Here is a 19,357-nt window from a genome sequence, read left to right as displayed (position 1 = left end):
ACATAAGTCGAAGAAAATATGGCGTGTTTGTTTGTTACAACTTACAATCCCAATCGATTCTGTTTTTCAGTACAGGGAGTGCTCACCCAGCACGAAACGCAAAGAAAGCCAAATTTTTAGCCACGGAAACTACAGTGATTATACAAGACAGTGACGACAATGGGCGTCTCATTTTTGGATGGTTGCTGAAATCACGTGATACTCTATTTTAACGAATGGCCAAAATGTATAGATTTAACTTCAGATCATGTCCATGTAACAAAAACATAAGCATAAATTGAGTAACATTTAAACCAAAAACAGATTCAATTTTAAATCAATAAAAATCAACGGCATTTCCCATACACGGGACGCATTGAGGTTAAATTATGTTAATTTTAAAAACAAAAGGTAGAAATTTATAAACAAATGTAAAATGTCGTAAACAAAACACAAATAAATTATAAAGAAATGCAAAGATTACGAACGATGCTTTCTCAACGGCAATTAAAACAAGATGCCTCTAACGTAAGAACGTTTCAAAAATGTGTGCATTTTAACATAGGTTGTATATACAGGTTGGAACCTCTGAACTCTGTTAAACAATGTAGTGCAGCGGAGAGCCGGCGCTAACTCGCTTATTTGAGGTAGTTTTTTTTTCGGAGTAGAAAGAATTGGGACCCACACCATTTTGTTCAGAAATGTTTGAACCTTCAGAATCTCGCTTTACGACATTTTCCCGTGGTCCTGACAAAAGTTATAGGCCGCTAAAGTTGAACTTTACTCATTTTCGCGCGCGCGACTAGACCACCGAAAGTATTTATTTTCTCAGCAACTAAGCGATATACATCAATAATTCCTTTTGTAAAATGAAAGTACATTTATAGCAGAATCTAAAGCATTCATATTTACCTACCTTGTTATGCACAGTTTTTAGAAAAATGACCGTCAACTTCCAAAATTCGTGTAGCAGATGAAAAGTGCGCACTTTGAACTCTCATAACTTTTTATTTCACGATATCGATTTCCAATATTTATAGCTCATTCGATGCTCCAAAGCATTGTGATTATTTTATTTTCTATAACATTACCGTGAATTTTTCATAATAAAAAAGTTACGGTCATTTAAGTAAAAACCTACCGACCTCGCCGAGTCGGTAATCGCGAGTGAGACGGAGAGGGAAGGATAGTCAGCAGCGTTCGCTAAACAAGGAGCGATGCGTAAGAGATTTTACTTTACTAAGAAATTTCTCTCCGAATACCAAAACTAGCTATTTAGGCCGTTTAGTTTACAAATGCATTCCGCCGAGTTGCATTGTAAAATCTCAAACAATTCATTAACTCCATGTATCTCAGTTCTTTGGTGAAATATATAGGTACAAATAGGTACCTTTCCCTGTAAATTTTGGGGGTTACTCCACATTAGGTATCTCTTGTGCTGTGCTGTATATTGCAAGATCAGCAGTAACAACGGTATGATTTTGTCCCAAAGATTCAGGCTTGTTTTTTGATTTCACTAGACGATGGTTAGGATGGTATTGTAGCTCGCTGGTGGAGAATTCAAAAACGGCATAGGTATATTATATTGAATGGTAGATACCGGAACTTACTTAGGAGGATTATCAGCAGGTACTTAGGCTGTTAAAGTCAGTTATCTGGTCGTTATCTAGTGATAGGTAAACCTGGTGGTCAATCATTTCTAGACATGCCGTCTGCATGATCTCGAATTTAAACTTAACTTAAATAATTTAAATATGTAGTCATCTCAATAGTTTCAAAACTTTTATAAGTTTATTTTTTCCCCCCGGTTCTTTTGAAATGTGTTAAATTCAACTTTCAACTTTTAATGTAATAATTCAACCCTCCGGTTGGTTGTCTTAACAAGGCTTGATAATTCGTTTTGAAACTTAGGACAACCTTTCCGGTTTAACCACCCTTCAGGTTTTTTCACTTGGCTTCGGCCAGTTAATAATTAAAAAACAACATGTTCGTCTTATTCGTCTTCAACGTTTGTAACTTACCGTTTTCCTGTTAAATTTCACATCGCCTGATGATGGCAGTACGCCGAAGCTATAGTCGCTTTTATTTTTAAAAACTTCAACGAATAAAAACTATATGGGGAAGGTTTAGAGAGTTTTGATCACACAATATATTTCAACCCCCATTTCGAGGAACGATGGATCCAAACCCCCAAAAAAAAAATCCATGTATTCGTTTAGGAGCCACCCTCAAAAAAGTGGTAAAGTTTCTTTTTTTCTCAGCAACAGTTACAGAGACTGGTGGTAAGTCTTTGAATAGGTTTTGCTGTATGCCCTTTCCGGTTTTGCAAATAATTTTTCAAAATTCCTACCGCAAAAGGGCACACCCCTCAATAGGGGTGCGAAAAAATGTTGATTTCGACGAAATTTGGTATCTGGTGGTTTTTGAATCTGAAATTAGTTTTTGAAAATTCGAAAAAAATAATTCCACTGCAATTCTTGGCCGGACAACGAAAATTGACAAAATTCCACGAAGTTTGTTGTCTAGGTACATACTTACGGAACAAAATTATTGAACAGTTTTTCTTAAGGTCATTTTTCAAACAAAAGTTACACTCATTTGCAAATTGGTCTTTCGGGTCAGAAAATGTTCTCCGACAGTGGCATAACAAGTACAGTAAACGTCAATATTACATGTTCTGCTAAGGGTGTCTACCTACATTTCACAAAAATTTGTCAAATAAAAAATGATAATTTTATCACAGCGAGCAACTTCGACATCAATGAGGAAACAGTCACAGAATAAGAATAAGTAGGCCATATTCTGTGGAAACAGACGAAAAAAATTCAACGCACAGTCCTTTTTCAAAAGCGAGATACATCGACAGAAGAAATCCAAATTCCTCGTTTACCTATCACTAGATAACGACCAGATAACTGACTTTAACAGCCTAAGTACATGCTGATAATCCCTAAGTAAGTTCCGGTATCTACCATTCAATATATGTATGCCGTTTTTGAATTCTCCACCAACGAGCTACAATACCATCCTAACCATCGTCTAGTGAAATCAAAAAACAAGCCTGAATCTTTGGGACAAAATCATACCGTTGTCACTGCTGATCTTGCAATATACAGCACAGCACAAGAGATACCTTGTGGGTACAGGGAAAGGTACCTATTTGTACCTATATATTTCACCAAAGAACTGAGATACATGGAGTTAATGAATTGTTTGAGATTTTACAATGCAACTCGGCGGAATGCATTTGTAAACGGCCTAAATAGCTAGTTTTGGTATTCGGAGAGAAATTTCTTAGTAAAGTAGAACCTCTTACGCATCGCTCCTTGTTAGCGAACGCTGCTGACTATCCTTCCCTCTCCGTCTCACTCGCGACTCCCGACTCGGCGAGGTCGGTAGGTTTTTACTTAAATGACCGTAACTTTTTTATTATGAAAAATTCACGGTAATGTTATAGAAAATAAAATAATCACAATGCTTTGGAGCATCGAATGAGCTATGAATATTGGAAATCGATATCGTGAAATAAAAAGTTATGAGAGTTCAAAGTGCGCACTTTTCATCTGCTACACGAATTTTGGAAGTTGACGGTCATTTTTCTAAAAACTGTGCATAACAAGGTAGGTAAATTGAATGCTTTAGATTCTGCTATAAATGTACTTTCATTTTACAAAAGGAATGATTGATGTATATCGCTTAGTTGCTGAGAAAATAAATACTTTCGGTGGTCTAGTCGCGCGCGCGAAAATGAGTAAATTTCAACTTTAGCGGCCTATAACTTTTGTCAGGACCACGGGAAAATGTCGTAAAGCGAGATTCTGAAGGTTCAAACATTTCTGAACAAAATGGTGTGGGTTTTTCGAACGACGAACTTTCATTGAATACAGTCCAACGTAGAATTCACCTTCATCATGAGGTGAAAGGAGAGTAAGATGATATGTACAGTACGACTACTACAAGTGTAAGGGTCAATTTAGGTTGGTAAAGACCCTATAGGTAGCACTCTTAAATTGGAATCTGTATCACTAGTTTTGTGCATATTGGGCAGGATAATTTATGGCCATAAATTGACCCCAACTCATATAATGTTACAGGAAAACTCATTTGCAATATCCAGAATGAATGTTATAGATTTGCATTCCTAGTCATAGGTTCACTGACTTGTACATTTTTAATCTATCATAAATAAAACTTAAATTCTATAACGTATAATTAAAAAACCACAGAAGAGATACTTAATGGAATAATGATACATCTACATGCTTGTGTAATAAAGTTTTCTCTAGCTGCATCTCTCTGACCTACTAACTTGGCATCGCGTTCTCTCCTAACAACATCGCGACTTGTATAATGAACTAGACCTTCACTTTGCCAACAAGTTCTTTCAATGTTAATCATTTTCTTTGTTAGCTTTGTTCATTTGAGCAAGGCGTGCGATTGTAAATGATGTAATTTTAAAACTGTGAAACCGAATTTAGTGTAGAACATGAAGGCTTCCCAAGATATTGACGACGCTCTTCTTTTTTTGACTGAATTAAAACTTAACCCCATACAAGGTTATTTCGATGGTTCGATTCTACAACAAAACTAACAGTTTTTTTCTCTTTCCTTTCAGAAGAAGACGAGTCTCAAATATTTGTCAAATTCTTCAAGTTCCACAAATGTTACGACCTTATTCCGACATCTGCCAAACTTGTGGTTTTTGATACACAACTTCTTGTCAAGAAGGCATTTTTTGCGTTAGTCTATAATGGTAAGTAATCGTAGAATTGATATTTTCATCTAAATTTCGGGTGTCTGTTTTAGGTGTGAGAGCAGCTCCACTATGGGATAGCTTGCAACAGGAATTTGTCGGTATGCTCACTATAACCGACTTCATAAAGATATTAAGGATGTATTATACCTCCCCGAATGTCACGATGGAAGAGTTGGAAGAACACAAGTTAGATACCTGGAGACAAGTCCTGAAAGATCACCGATCTTTAGTTAGTATAGGCCCCGATTCCTCACTATATGATGCCATTAAAACCCTTATACATAATCGCATTCATCGGCTGCCTGTGATCGATCCCGATACTGGGAATGTTTTGTATATACTTACACACAAGAGAATTTTACGATTTTTGTTTTTATACGTAAGGATTTCTGATGTTTGTTATTCAAATTGTAATATGTCTATTTCAGATTAATGAGTTACCAAAACCTAGCTACATGAATAAAACATTACGAGAAACTAGAATTGGAACATACGATGATATCGAAATAGCTTATGAAGACACTTCAATTATTGTTGCACTGAAGAAATTTGTGGAGCGAAGAGTGTCCGCTTTGCCTTTAGTAGACTCACAGGGACGTCTTGTCGATATTTATGCTAAGTTTGATGTAATTGTAAGTATGCAAATGTTGGAAGTGAAATGGGTGTAATTCTGGACAATTTCCGTTTAGAATTTGGCTGCTGAAAAAACTTACAATGACCTGGATGTATCTCTTAAAAAAGCTAACGAACATAGAAATGAATGGTTCGAAGGTGTACATAAATGTAAATTGGATGAAACACTTTTTACTATAATGGAGCGTATTGTAAGAGCTGAGGTAAGTGGATTTTTGCTTTAGTATAGGTTTGAAACTGCTTATATGGGAGATGTGTGCGTCAACACAAAACCCCATAGTCGCCTTGTACTCAGTGGGTTTATTATAATTGGAGGTGTTTTTTATTTATTTATTTTTGGTCATATTTTGAAGTGGGCTGGGTTTCAACTAAGGCTGGTACTGAATTTCAATTGGTCTTTGGTCCTTTGGCTAGAGATAAGGATAAAAGCCCAAAACACCAAGGACTACTTGATCTTGGATGGTTGCTGGGGTATTTTTTATTGATCTTAAGGAGTCTGTGTTGCGCGTGGGCTTTGCGGGGTGCATTTGTCGAAGATGCATATTTATACTGGCCTTATAAGTTCCTTAATGACTTAATGTATACCCTTGCTGGAAGATACATCTGTCAAAACAGAACAAGGGCCACAGGTTTGATTATGGGTGGGGCACCCTTGTGACGGTAAACCGGGGTAGAGACTGAGAACTTAGGTGACCACCAAATTCACTCAATCTAGAAGCACAACTGTCGTAGGGGTCGCCTCGAATGGCACAAACACAACGGTGTTGTCGTTAGTCAGGATTCTCACTTGGGGCCGACATATGCTAGATCCAGCCTGGAGTTACATGCCCACTAGGAACACTGAACCACGACAAGGTCCAACACTGAAGGGGTTTTAAGTATCATATCTCACCTTTTGCCACCCACAATTAGCAATTTTTGATATTTTCTGACTGTACACCTCCCGCTATCCCACTCATAAGCTTTGCTTCTCTCATAGTGGGTTTTTCCACCTTCTTAAATTATAACTTACAGGTGCACAGACTAGTTGTTGTGGATGAGAACGACATGGTTATCGGTATGATATCCTTATCCGATTTGCTGCTGTATCTAGTATTGCGACCTTGCGGTGAGCAAACTGAAGGCGTCGCTTCGGTACGAGCGCAGGTAAGAGACGACCATTGGGGCCGAACCCAAACAAATTATTTTTACCTCGTACAGGATATGAAACTTTACGACAGCGCCTCGCAAAGTAGCTTAGAGTCGACCACTTCGAACTTACTTAACGAAGAAGTTTCGCAAACGATCCTGGAGGAGGAGGAGCACGGGGAAACGAATTTAGAGGACAAGTTCGCAAAGGATCCTACAGATTCGGATGATGCCGATAGCGGTACAGATTTCAATAGGAGCCTAGACGAAAGTATCGACAGGAAATCCGGCAACAGTCTGCTCGATTCTCCGGTCATAGAAAAAGCGTCTATACACAGTGACGGCATCTTTCGGGAGGTCGCCGTAACTGGAGGCGAATAGATAAATTATGGAAAAAAAATTATTAGTGATTACAAAAATGCGGGTCCTTCGATGAATTTTTAAATTCGGCCGGAATCGTTGTCAGTTTATTCATCTTGTAGAAAGGCGGAGTGAAAATAGACGGGAATATGATATTTTCTACCTTGTACTTAATTGTTAAGATTTATAATACCAAAGACTGTTAGATCGATTTGTTTTTAAATCGGCTTCTTTGCAAGGGGAACATTCTGGCCGAATTTAAGTGCCAATGTGCTTATTTATTTATGTAACATATTAACATCGTAACCCACCACTGTTCTCATTAGAATTTTATTCATGCTATAATGTATATTCGTGTATATTATTGAAGATGATAACTAATATGAACGTGCTTTTTATAATTCTTTTTACAAAGTGTCATCTTGAACTTGGGGGATTTGTGGACGTTATCGAAGTAATAAAGAGAGCTGCACATTTACCAATAGTGGCCTATAATTATTGTTTAATATAGTGTTTCTTGCGCTAGTTTTAAGTACAAAGATATATTAATAAGAGTTTATCAACAATCGCTCCACAAAATCTCTCCCATCTATAAAATCTCAAGAATTGAAACAACGGCGCGCCCTGTGTATACACGGTACGAAAGAAGCATTGATGTCTAATTTCTGTAGCAAACAATTTGGTATTTTCTTACATGTGTAACGATAACTATATTTGCTTAATAAATACAAATTTCAATATGAAAGTAATTTGAAAATATTTTGTTTCCATATCTAATATTAGTGGACAGACTGTTTGTTACCTATCTTTAGAAAATAGAAATGATTTTGTATAAATCTAGAAGTAATATACAAAATTCCTTATTACAAGTGATTTCAAATAATAAAATTTTGCAACCAAAATTAGTGTAGATAGTTTGAAGGAGATAGATTAAGTTATACAACGACATAACTAAGTAGTTCCGGGCTTTAGCCTATACAGTGTTTATTGTGCGATATAAATATAGAAATAAATTTTATTAAATTTCATTTATTTATTGGTCTAAATCTTAAAACTTCAAATGTGGGAGTAAATGGTGGGATACACCGGGTGATCCAAAAAGGCCGCGCACAGTTTGAATTACCCGCAAAACTAAACATTTATAAAGTTGGTAACATATCAAATGTCATTTATTTAAAAGCAGTCTTGGATCAATTTAATGGATCACTAAACAATAATCGCATTTAATTCATTTATCAAGCACAGTTGCATTGCTCCCCTTCATGTTATCAAATATTCATGCTAACATTGCCTAAGAGAGTTATGCTAATTAAACGATCACCGTAAAGTTCTTTTCAGTGGCCAACGTCCTACAGTTTTGACTATCGACCTATCCCCATAAATGAACCCATGCCTTGTTATCGAATTTTGTGCCACGTATTATGCGATAAATAATAACAAATAGAGATGTTATCACTCACATTGATTTACCCCCCAGCTTGTTTAGATAATTTCCGAATGTAGCCCTTCTCTTACATCTTGGACAACTTCCACTAACAGAATGTGGCCTGTAGAATTCATAATTTCAAACAGTTCCAAGATTGGGCTACTAGTTCAAAAATTACAGCCCTTTGAATTTTCTTTCGAAATTGGTTTCTAGTCTATAACTTTTGAGAAGTCTGATCGAAAAAGTACGAATTGATTTGGATTCTACGCACCCAAATTAATAAGAAAAAGTGTTTTCCCGAGAAATTTTGGTGTAGTCCATTTTTGGTAAAAAAGGAAGGTTATACACTACCTTATTTTGAGCCCCGAAAAGAAAATTGTCTCAGATCGACCGGGAAAAAAAATTTTCTTATAGAATGTGCCCTGTAGAATCCATAATTTCAAACAGTTCGAAGATTGGGCTACTAGTTCAAAAGTTACAGCCCTTTGAATATTCTTTCGAAATTGGTTTCTAATCTATAACTTTTGATTGAGAAGTCTAATTAGTGTAGACGCATATGTAGCGATTTACTTTTCTGTTTAAAACTTGTGATAATTTTTTGCACCAAGGTTTTTCTGTGTCCACAGGTGTTCAGGAATTAAAAAAATTTTGGTGCCAAAGTGAGATTTTCCATTTAGGTGCATAGCGAGCGTTTGTTAGCAAGGTGATTATTTGGTTCGAACGAGAGTTTTCCTATAATATATTTCCTTTTCAAATTCTATGCATTGCTAATTTACGAGATTTATATGAGGAGACATATCCAAATTAATGTTACTTTATCTCAGCTTATGTTTCAAGTACCTCAAAGCGATCTACCATATACATTTTCACTCGCTTAGGCCTGGGAAATCACAAAGAAAATAATTGCGCAATTCAATGTACGAAAGTATTGAAACTGATTGAGCATTATATGTCTAATGTCAAGACCTGTACCGTCTCAACCAGAGGAGCATTTTCAAACAACGCTGATGTCAGTCACCTGTCAAGCAATCACGAGGAAGCCCACAAAATCTTACTTCTTCATGCGCTTGATGCTGCTAAGTCTAACGCCACAATTCACATCTTGTCGCCTGACACAGACGTGTTCATTCTAGCCATCAAAAGCCAGAAGGTTTCCTGAACTTGGAAAAGACACCTGCATTATCACTGGGAAGGGGGAAAATACAAAAGTCACACAATTGCAACCAATTTATCAAGGACTTGAGGGCGGATTTGGTAAATGCGCAACCAGGCTTTCACTGTTTCGCCGGCTGTGACACCGAAGGAAGATTTTCCGGGAAAGGAAAGCTGGCATGCTGGAAAGCATTATGCAAGCCACCATTGAGAGTGCTTCATACTTTCAGCAGGCTAGGGAAGACACCACAACCAGACGAAGAACTATTAGAGTATCTTGAGGAGTATGTTTGCCGTCTGTTCCTGCCGAACTCTAAACTAACCGATTTTGGCAAAGTTCGAGCAATAGCAGGCAGAAGCGGAAAAACTCCCCCCCTATAGTAAAGCAGCTCTGAAACAACATGCGCTACGACCCCATTTCCAAGCAATGGTCTGGTGACATGACGACAAGGTGTTAATTGATTTGCCTGACCCCACAGACTATGACTGGATTCTGACGGATGGCCAATTTTCACCTGTTATCACAGACATGAAGCCTGCACCCGAAGCTACCATGCGATCAAAAATGAGTTGCTGTCGAGTGACCTTTGGAATTTTTGTTTACATGGGAAATCGTACTTAACTTAAACTTCCAAAGGCGACTCGACAGCAAGTCATTTTTGATCGCCCGTTATTTTGGAACTTGTGAGATGTATGTGTGGTACCAGCCGTTGCATCAGAGGACTGGTAACTGCTCATGTTATGCAGCTGGAATGGTCTGTACTCTGATGTGCAAATGTGAAGGATGTGAAGAAATGTGTGAGAATACAGATTCACGTTTCTCTGATTCACAAGACGATGAGTACAGTGACGAAGATTAGGTAATAAGGTTGTGAATAAGCATAACATTCTGTCGTTTTGTTTGATATTAGAAAGACCTAAGAGGTCTAATGAGATTTCAGCAACGCAACTATACCTATACATCTGATGTTTACCATAATATTCAAAGGTACAAAATTCACTGGTTTCCATGTTTTAAATTTCAATTTTTATATAACTTTTGATTAAGGTCAATCTGTCATTGATGACAGGAGCTATTATAGACATTTGCAAATGTCAAAAATGCGGCCCGTAAAGTGACAGGTGCGGCCAATAAAGTGACAAGCGGCAGGAAACGCAGTCTGCTCTGCCTTTGTCATGGAAACTAAAATTTTCTGACAGAAAGAATGTAAAAGCGAAGGTTTCAGAACGATTTTGGGTAAAAAATATTTACCCAAAATCGTCATGAAACCTTCATTTTCATGCCTACTTTATGTCAGGAAAGTGTTAGTTTCCATGACGGAGGCAGTCAAGTCTACTTTTCCTGCCGCCTGTCACTTTACCGGCCGCACGTGTCACTTTATCGACCGATTTCGGGTTTAATACAAAACTCGTCTGTAAAATGACATTACTTGAGTAAAGTCTCATTTTCCTGATCTTTATGTAAATAACTATTAATAATAAATTCCATAAAAAGTTTAGTTATCTCTGTTTTTTTATTTTTTTCTTCTTAAATTTGGTCTAGGTCAAAAATGACCCTTTATAGGTCAAATGTCATTCTGGCACCATGATATGCCCCCACACTAAATCGAAAAAGTACGAATTGTTTTGGATTCTACGCCCCAAAATTAATAAGAAAAAGTGTTTTCCCGAGAAATTTTGGTGTAGTCGATTTTTCGTAAAAAAGTAAGGTTATACACTGCCTTTTTTTGAGCCCCGAAAAAAAAATTGTCTCAGATCTACCGGGAAAAAACATTTTCTTATAGAATGTGCCCTGTAGAATCCATAATTTCAAACAGTTCCAAGATTGGGCTACTAGTTCAAAAATTACAGCCCTTTGAATTTTCTTTCGAAGATTGAGAAGTCTAATCGAAAAAGTACGAATTGTTTTGGATTCTACGCCCCAAAATTAATAAGAGAAAGTGTTTTCCCGAGAAATTATGGTGTAGTCGATTTTTGTTAAAAAAAGGTTATACACTGCCTTTTTTTGAGCCCCGAAAAAAAAATGTCTCAGATCGACCGGGAAAAAACATTTTCTTATAGAATGTGCCCTGTAGAATCCATAATTTCAAACAGTTCGAAGATTGGGCTACTAGTTCAAAAGTTACAGCCCTTTGAATTTTCTTTCGAAATTGGTTTCTAGTCCATAACTTTTGATTAAGAAGTCCGATTGAAAATTCAAATTGTTTTGGATTCTACGCCCCAAAATTAATAAGAAAAAGTGTTTTCCCGAGAAATTTTGGTGTAGTCAATGAGTATTTGCGGATACAGCCGAAATACGCCAATTTTCAACTGGCTCTTGAGCCCGAACGGACCATCGAGGTAGAAAACTACCTAAATAGTGGAATCTGTAGGAAATTTTATGTACCTACTTTCATTTTGAATAGGAAGTTGATAGTTTTCAAGTTGTAAGCACAAAACTGCCAAAAAATATCATTTTCAACTTTTTTTTTGTATTTTTTTCAATGTTGCGTTATGAAATTTTGTTAGCAAACCTCAGATTCGGATTCAGTACCCCAAAAAACATATAGAATCAAAATTACCCCACAACTTTCCTGGTCAAACTACAATTTAACTGGATTAAGTTACTTAAAAAGCTATGAAGTTAGCGATCAGAACCTTTTAGCTAACACGTATGGACTATCTCTGTAATGCGCTTCGTTTTTCAATTTTACACCGCCTTCCAACAATCCACTGGTTTCATCGCCCAACTTTATACCAGCCCAAATTGACACACCATTTACTTACACATATAACATAAACAGGATATAATGTGGAAATAAAACGACTGTAAAAAGTGGTTTATTTGAATTTATAGCGTATAAATAGCTTCTGATAACAGCTTTATATTTCTAATTTACACATGAAAGACGGAATAAAAAATAAACTGCAAGTTCAGTGCAATTATATACTAGTCTAGAAGATATGGAAATTATAGATCTGTATAAAAAACAGTTTCCAAAACGATTTGTGCCCAATTTGAATATTGTAGCACTAGTATCCTAGTATTTATAGCTACCAACATTGGTTTTGCATAGGTACATTGTTCATGTTCAGTTATTCCCTTCATTTAGTTGCCACTGGCACATGTCATTATAGGTATTACATTTGCACACAATCCATTATACAATAAACTTGCCAGAATTTAGAAATCAGTCAACTCAGAACACCATTTTAACATTTAAGGTGATGCCTACTAGAAGTGCCTGTTCAGGTAACTCTACAAGTATACGAGCATGAAATAATTTGCTTGTAAATCGCTTAAACACTGATGGTTGTTTAAATACACCTTGCACCTTTTGATTGCATGTGTAATATTTAACATAATTAAACATTTTTCACAGTATTAATTTGATCAGTTTTGAAGCTGACACATTACATCTGAATTAACTGCAGTAAAGATATGTTCTGTTTAAATGAAATTTAAAAAACGTGAAAAATTATTTCTTTATTTCTAGCAATTGTTGGCAAAGCGACTCAAAAATACCACACTTGAATGTTAAAATGATCCAGTGATTACGGTAATGATCAAAAGTAATATCCCTCGAATACTTCTGTAAATATACCACATTCTGCATGAGAAATGAAGAATTAGTGTGCTTCAGTTGAGGTGTCCAAGAGACATTACTTCTGACATGATTCTTCACTAAGAAATTATGCCTTTATTACAAATTTCGCCTAGGATTGAATTACTGGTAGTTTATATACACCTCTTCTACACTTAAGGGTGCTGACAAATGATCTATTAGTTCATCGGCATGTTTGTTATTCTTATGTTTGCTTAAAAGCGCTTCTGAACTAAAAGTTTTCGTGCACTGATTACACGGAAACGGTCGTTCGTGAGTTTTCATATGTTTAGCCAGCCGGCACGCATGCAAGAATCTCATATCACAAGTACTGCAAACGTGTGGTTTGTCGTCCTCTGTGATACCACCGGTATGTGCCTTCTCGTGATTTTTTCTGTCATTAGAATTCGAGTAGGCCTTTGAACAGTAGCGACATCTATATGGCTTATAACCGGTATGGACCCACATATGTCGTTTTAATCTGGTCGAGCTCACAAATCGTTTTCCGCACTCGTTACACAAATACGGCCTGTCATTTGTGTGATATGTACGAACGTGAAGTTGGAGATTATCCGACTGACTGAAAGTTTTACCACAGTAACTGCAGCAGTACGGCAATATGCCAGAATGTAGGATTTTGTGACGTTCTAAATTTGACGATATTTTAAAACCTTTCCCGCAAGTGTCACATTTATACGGCTTATTGGCATTATGAGTTTTCATATGGCCGACAACTCCCGCCCATCGGACAAACCCCTTATTGCAAATTTGGCATTTAAATGGTCTTTCTCCCGTATGCGTTCGCATATGAACTCGAAATGTGCTGGGATTAGGATACCTTTTCCCACAAATTTTACATCCGTAGTCTTTAGACACCATGTGACCCTTTAAGTGACCTATGAGGCGATTGCGATCACTGAACTCTTTTTTACAGATATTACACTGCATTCCCGAACCTTGACATTCATACAATCTGTGATTCTTAAGGGCCGAAATCGAGTAGTACTCTTCGTTGCAAATATTACATTGAAGCTTTAGTTTGACGGGTGCCTCGATGTCGTTTGTTAACGCATTGACAATGGTAGCTGGATTTAGTGCTGTCAGAGGTTTAATAGGAACTAAAGGTGGAGCATTTTCTGGTAAACTTTTGACTACAGTAGTAATCATGTTATCGACATTCTTCGTAAACTCCAAGGGCACTAAGGGAGGAGGTCCATCGTCCAAAAAGATTGTGTTAATGTCTTCGGACTTAGTAATCAATGTCACTTCCGTATCATCCTTCAAAGTCTCAGATGGGACTTTAAAATCAAATTCAGAATCCAAATGAAAACTTTCGAATGAATTACTATCAGTGTCATCATAACATTCTTCATCCTTTATAATCGTATTTATAATCTTATTGGCTTTCAGCTTGCTTTTACGTAGCAATCGAGAACTTCGTACAGTTTCGTTCCTCTCTTTTTCTTCGGACTCGCGCAAAGAAGAATCATAAGTCTCACTCAGTAATTCTTCTGTGACCACCTTTTCAATTGCTCCAATAATTTCGGCATCGTTCACGGCTTTGTGTAAAATATCCGAAAACTCGGATGGATCCTTTGATTTTTTTTGTTTCAGGTAGTTTCGTAAGAATTTGTCATTTCTTTCTAGTTTCTTCTTGAATGTGTAAAATTTCGCTATTTGATGGAAACATGAGATACAAATTTTACTTGGAAGTTCATCATCTTCGGACACCTACCATACATTTTTTTAAAGTGAGAACAAAATTCTCGAAAGATGCATTTATAACAAACCTTAATTGTTGCGCAAGTTTCCATCATTACTGGTAAACGTGTGGAGAATAGTTCTCTTAAATGTCCTCTTTCTCTTAGGCAAGACCTGCAAATTTTGTTGAAGTGTAGCTTCCTTAATTTAATTGTTGATCTATTTTTTAAACTCATTTTGGACATTTCCTGGTTCAGGTACTTATTAAAATACCTTATAGATTTAATTAATGTTATCGTTGATTATTTATTTGTTGATATTACTGTTCTGTGATTTGTTGACAACAGCAAGTATGATTTTTGACAGCACTTTGACATTACAGTAAAGTAGTGTTTATACTACGTCATTGAAATACAGGATGTACCGGAGATAAACATTCACATCTTAAACTTCCATTCCTGTCATTAAAATTGGACCAATTTGACTGGACCATTTTATATGTCATATACAATTGCTGAACATTAGTTCAGTCTGTTGGATATATTCCAAAATGACTGTAAGAATTTGTTTGATTTCAAATGTGAATTTGAATCATTGGTTTTCCATGATTTATTAATTAGTTTGCTCACGTTATGACGACATAGATTACGTAATTCTTGACAAGGAGAAAGCATGAGGCGATTTTTGTACTAATTGTAAATGAAGTGCTAATTCAGCGCTTACTTATTGCAAAGATGTCAATTAAACTAAATGATATGCTTTTTACTAAATATAATACTTTATATAGTAGTATATATAAATATAATACTTTATATGGTAGTCGGGTAGATATTTGACTTTTTGCTGAAAGTGCTTTGCTCACCAATAAGTAAGTAATATACCTGTCAGAGGTTGGAACCTGAACCAAAAAGAACCGAAATCGATTGCATTTACTTCACTTGGAATAAGAACCGTTATTCAAGAAGTTATGATACCCGGAACCGATACCGGTACCATTATTATTAGTGCCAAATATATTTTTCGGTTCTTCCTCCCTTGTAGGTAAAGTACATAGAGGGAGATAGATCCGTCTTACATTGTCGGTGTTACTCTAAAAAATTTAGTTCTGTAGTGTAATTTTAACTGCCTAGTAATTACTGAGAGGCTTTGAAAATCGAAAAACGCTGTATTATTAGAAATTGTCGAATTACAAAAAAATATATAAATTCCGACATGCTTATATATCTTTTTGAAAAAATGACGAATTGCGGCTGAACGCATTTTAGTAATTAAGTGTGACAATAAAGCCACACTAAAATTGATCAAGGAATCGAAATATGCAATATTTAAAAATCCAACTTTGATATAAATCACCCTGCCCTGCAATTTCGTTAAAAATATTTTTAGGTTGTAACCTTAAGAACCCTCCAACATGCTCGGACAATGAAATTTAAATATGTGCGATAATAAACCCCACAATTTCCCTACGAGTAAACTTATTTTTTACCCCACCCACCCACTAATGACCAACCCTGTATAACCGTTTGAAGTATAAACATGAACGACGGGCCTCTAACCACATTCTAAATCGATATCTTACAGTTTTATTTATTTACGTCGCTTATTTGGCTTGATTTGAGATTAATTGATCATTTTCTCACATGTAATCACTTTTTTACATTAATTAGGTAGGGTAAGTTGTTAAACTGCATAACTATTTGTTGGCGTGACTCCTTACCATTCCCAAAAGGTGGGTGTTTTGGGCTTACCATTGCTGGTCAAAAGTTTGGAAACCTGGCCCTGGGTTAAAAACAAAAATGGAGGATACTTTAAAGGTGAAGAACGACTATCCGTACGTATGCCGGGTATGTCTTACAGAAGAGGGCGAATTTCAGTCGGTTTTCGTAGCCGACGAGAACAGTGGAGTAAAAATTCACTTAGCCGAAATGATAATGGCGTACACATCATTGCAGGTAAGACCCGGTTTGCACTTCTTCAGTTATATGTACTTTCGTGTTGGGTAGATTACACTAGGAGATGGGTTACCAGAACATATTTGTATCGCTTGCGCTAACAAAGTCGTTCATTTGTACCTCTTTAAGCAGCAGTGCGAAGAATCGGATGCTGTATTACGCGAACAGCTGTGCAAAGCCGAAAGGAACACGTATGCAATTTCGGAAGAACATAGATTGACGGCCGAAGTTTTACATATCGACCCGGATGTGCTGGATGTAGTAATTAAACCAGAGGCTAGCGCAAATGATGAACTTTTAGCAAAGGTGGATATTTCCACTGCGAGATTGGAGAATTATACAGTAGCACTCGACAAAAATGACAATGGATCTGATGTGGAGGAAATTGGAGAGAAGGCGGTTCACATATCTTGTGATGTGTGCTTTAAATCATTCACACGTGTTAGCTATTTAAACCGACATAAGAAAGTGCACTCAAATGTAAAGGAGTTCGTCTGTAATGAGTGCAGTAAGAGTTTTAGTAGAAATGATTTACTAGTACGGCATCAAGTTACGCATAATGTTAAGGTGGAGAACTACAATTTGCCATTTATAAGTGAGGACGGTGGCCAAGAACAATTTGGGGAAGATCTCGAATTTAAGTGGCAGTTTGTAAAGAATGAGGAAAATCTCAGCTCACAGAATCACAAATCTACATCTTTGCAGTGCAACATATGTAATAAGAAATTTACTAAAACCTCCCATTACACAAGGCATTTGAAAATACATGCTAAAGTAAAAGCGTACTCCTGTCAATTGTGTAATAAGGGTTTTGCCAGATCTGAACAACTTGTTAATCATATGAATGCGCATTCGGGAGTTAAGCCGCATGTCTGTAGTATTTGTAATAAAGGTAATAATACTGTTTGGGCCAGGTATGGTTACTGTTACGTCATAAGTTGTGAGGTAGCGGTAACCAGTACTGGTGAGACTAGTATATCAAAAAAATGTCACTGCATTTCAATAACAAAAACTTCTTAATTGCAGGATTTAATCAAGTGTCCAACTTGAAAGATCACATGCGCACCCATAATGGGGAGAAGCCATTCTTGTGTTCAATTTGTGGCAAAGGCTTTAATCAACTTGGAAATTTGCGGCAACATACGGTAAGGCACAGTGGCGTCAAAGCACACCTGTGCAGTACTTGCGGTAGCGGTTTTGCCAGCAAAGGTGAACTTTGTGCTCATCTTCGAAAGCATACAGGTTAGTCGAGTAGCAAATTGCAGGTACGTCATTCCGTTCGATTTTAGGTGCACGTCCCTTTGTGTGTCCCATTTGCAATCATGGCTTCACAACCTCAAGCAGCCTGACGAAACACAAACGAATTCACTCGGGCGAAAAACCATACGAATGTGATGTGTGCAAGATGAAGTTTTCACGTTCGGGAATATTAGCGCGGCATAAACGTACACATACGGGGGAAAAGCCTTACGTCTGTAAATATTGTACAAAAGCTTTCTCACAGTCAAATGATCTTAGTTCACATTTACGGATTCATACTGGAGAAAAGCCATATGTTTGTGATACTTGCGGGAACTGTTTTAGACAAAGTTCTGCACTAAAAACGCATAAGAAAACTCATATAGATAAAACACAAAGTCTCGAAATAGATAAGTATTGTACTTATACCGAAAATGCCTTCATAACAATTCCACAGTAGCTATAAGATTCAACAGAAATTATGCGCCATGCGAGTAATAGATTATTAGCATTTTACCATAAGTATTTAAAGTTTTAAATTTTAGACATGTTGTTTTTATTGTCACTCGGTCTCTGTGTTTTCCTTTATATTATATGTAATGCAATTTTACGCATCGTCAAGTACAAATGAAAAATATTTATTTGTAAATTAGTTTTACTTATTATCTTGATCAATATTTTTAAGTTAGTAGAATTTTGATCAATAAAAGTGTATTTTGATTTTGTGTTTGATGTATAATAAACCCCTAAAGAGCATCTAAAAAAGCGGCAGAGCACCTCGGTGTGACTCTACCGGGCCATTGGTTTGACCCATTTTCAATAGACTTGTTACACATGGCATATAGGTCAACTGTGCAAAGTTTGAACCAAATCGGTCCAAGCACTGTTGGTTTATTTAAAGACCTTTCATCAGCTTTTGACACAGTGAATCATAACTTGCTACTAGCAAAACTGTACAGATATGGTGCCCGTAATAGAACTCCAATTGTAGAAATGCCATCGGGGGATCTGTCACATCTGGTGTTCCACAGGGTTCTATCCGGGGTCCCACCTTGTTTGTAATATTTGTGAACGATTTTCCATCATTTATTTCTCGTAAATGTAAAAATGACGAAATATTTGTAACATGTTACCATTGATTATACACACAACTGTATAAACAATGATGTTACGCAGATGATGATACTAACATTCTAATTAAATCTGGAAGTAAAGAATCTTTAGCAAATAAAACTCAACTCATTTTTGTTGAGATATTTGAAAATAGGCATTTTATAGAATTTGGCCCGTAGAATCCATAATTTCAAACAGTTTGAAGATTGGGCTACTAGATCAAAAATTACAGCCCTTTGAATTTTTTTTCGAAATTTGTTTTTTGTCCATAACCTTTTATTGAGAGGTCTAATCGAAAAAGTACGAATTGTTTTGGATTCTACGCACCAAAATT

At 36.5% G+C, this 19,357-nt stretch overlaps 3 protein-coding genes across 4 annotated transcripts in view; 2 read left to right on the top strand and 1 right to left on the bottom strand.

The window, feature by feature from the left end:
• LOC116172529 (5'-AMP-activated protein kinase subunit gamma-2) overlaps positions 1-7,722 on the top strand; it is a gene marked incomplete at its 5' end in the record, with an annotated part of 243,750 nt that extends 236,028 nt beyond the window's left edge. Inside the window, 6 exon segments of the mRNA XM_031489763.1 lie at positions 4,595-4,732; positions 4,786-5,114; positions 5,164-5,367; positions 5,425-5,571; positions 6,383-6,514; positions 6,569-7,722. Coding sequence (XP_031345623.1) covers positions 4,595-4,732; positions 4,786-5,114; positions 5,164-5,367; positions 5,425-5,571; positions 6,383-6,514; positions 6,569-6,877 — 1,259 coding nt within the window. The 3' untranslated portion in view covers positions 6,878-7,722.
• A 4,516-nt stretch (positions 7,723-12,238) lies between these two features.
• Positions 12,239-15,100, bottom strand: LOC116172528 (zinc finger protein 569-like). Its single transcript, XM_031489761.1, has 2 exons — positions 14,809-15,100; positions 12,239-14,749 (listed from the first exon to the last, which is right to left on the bottom strand). Exons 1-2 carry the CDS (start codon positions 14,962-14,964, stop codon positions 13,142-13,144), a joined length of 1,764 nt encoding a protein of 587 aa, XP_031345621.1. The 5' UTR covers positions 14,965-15,100; the 3' UTR covers positions 12,239-13,141.
• A 1,146-nt stretch (positions 15,101-16,246) lies between these two features.
• LOC116172527 (zinc finger protein 2-like) lies at positions 16,247-18,630 on the top strand. Of its 2 annotated transcripts, none has more exons than XM_031489759.1 (5): positions 16,247-16,391; positions 16,449-16,671; positions 16,723-17,563; positions 17,698-17,913; positions 17,961-18,630. In XM_031489759.1, the coding sequence occupies exons 2-5, from the start codon at positions 16,516-16,518 to the stop codon at positions 18,368-18,370; spliced, it is 1,623 nt and encodes a 540-aa protein (XP_031345619.1). In that variant the 5' UTR covers positions 16,247-16,391; positions 16,449-16,515; the 3' UTR covers positions 18,371-18,630. The 2 variants fall into 2 exon arrangements, with proteins under 2 accessions (XP_031345619.1, XP_031345620.1); XM_031489760.1 differs by having other exon boundaries at positions 16,248-16,386.
• The last annotated feature ends 727 nt before the right edge of the window (positions 18,631-19,357 follow it).

The sequence above is a fragment of the Photinus pyralis genome, unplaced genomic scaffold, assembly GCF_008802855.1.
Source record: "Photinus pyralis isolate 1611_PpyrPB1 unplaced genomic scaffold, Ppyr1.3 Ppyr1.4_LG5, whole genome shotgun sequence".
Classification (NCBI taxonomy): domain Eukaryota; kingdom Metazoa; phylum Arthropoda; class Insecta; order Coleoptera; family Lampyridae; genus Photinus; species Photinus pyralis.
This window is presented reverse-complemented; position numbering and strand designations above follow the sequence as displayed.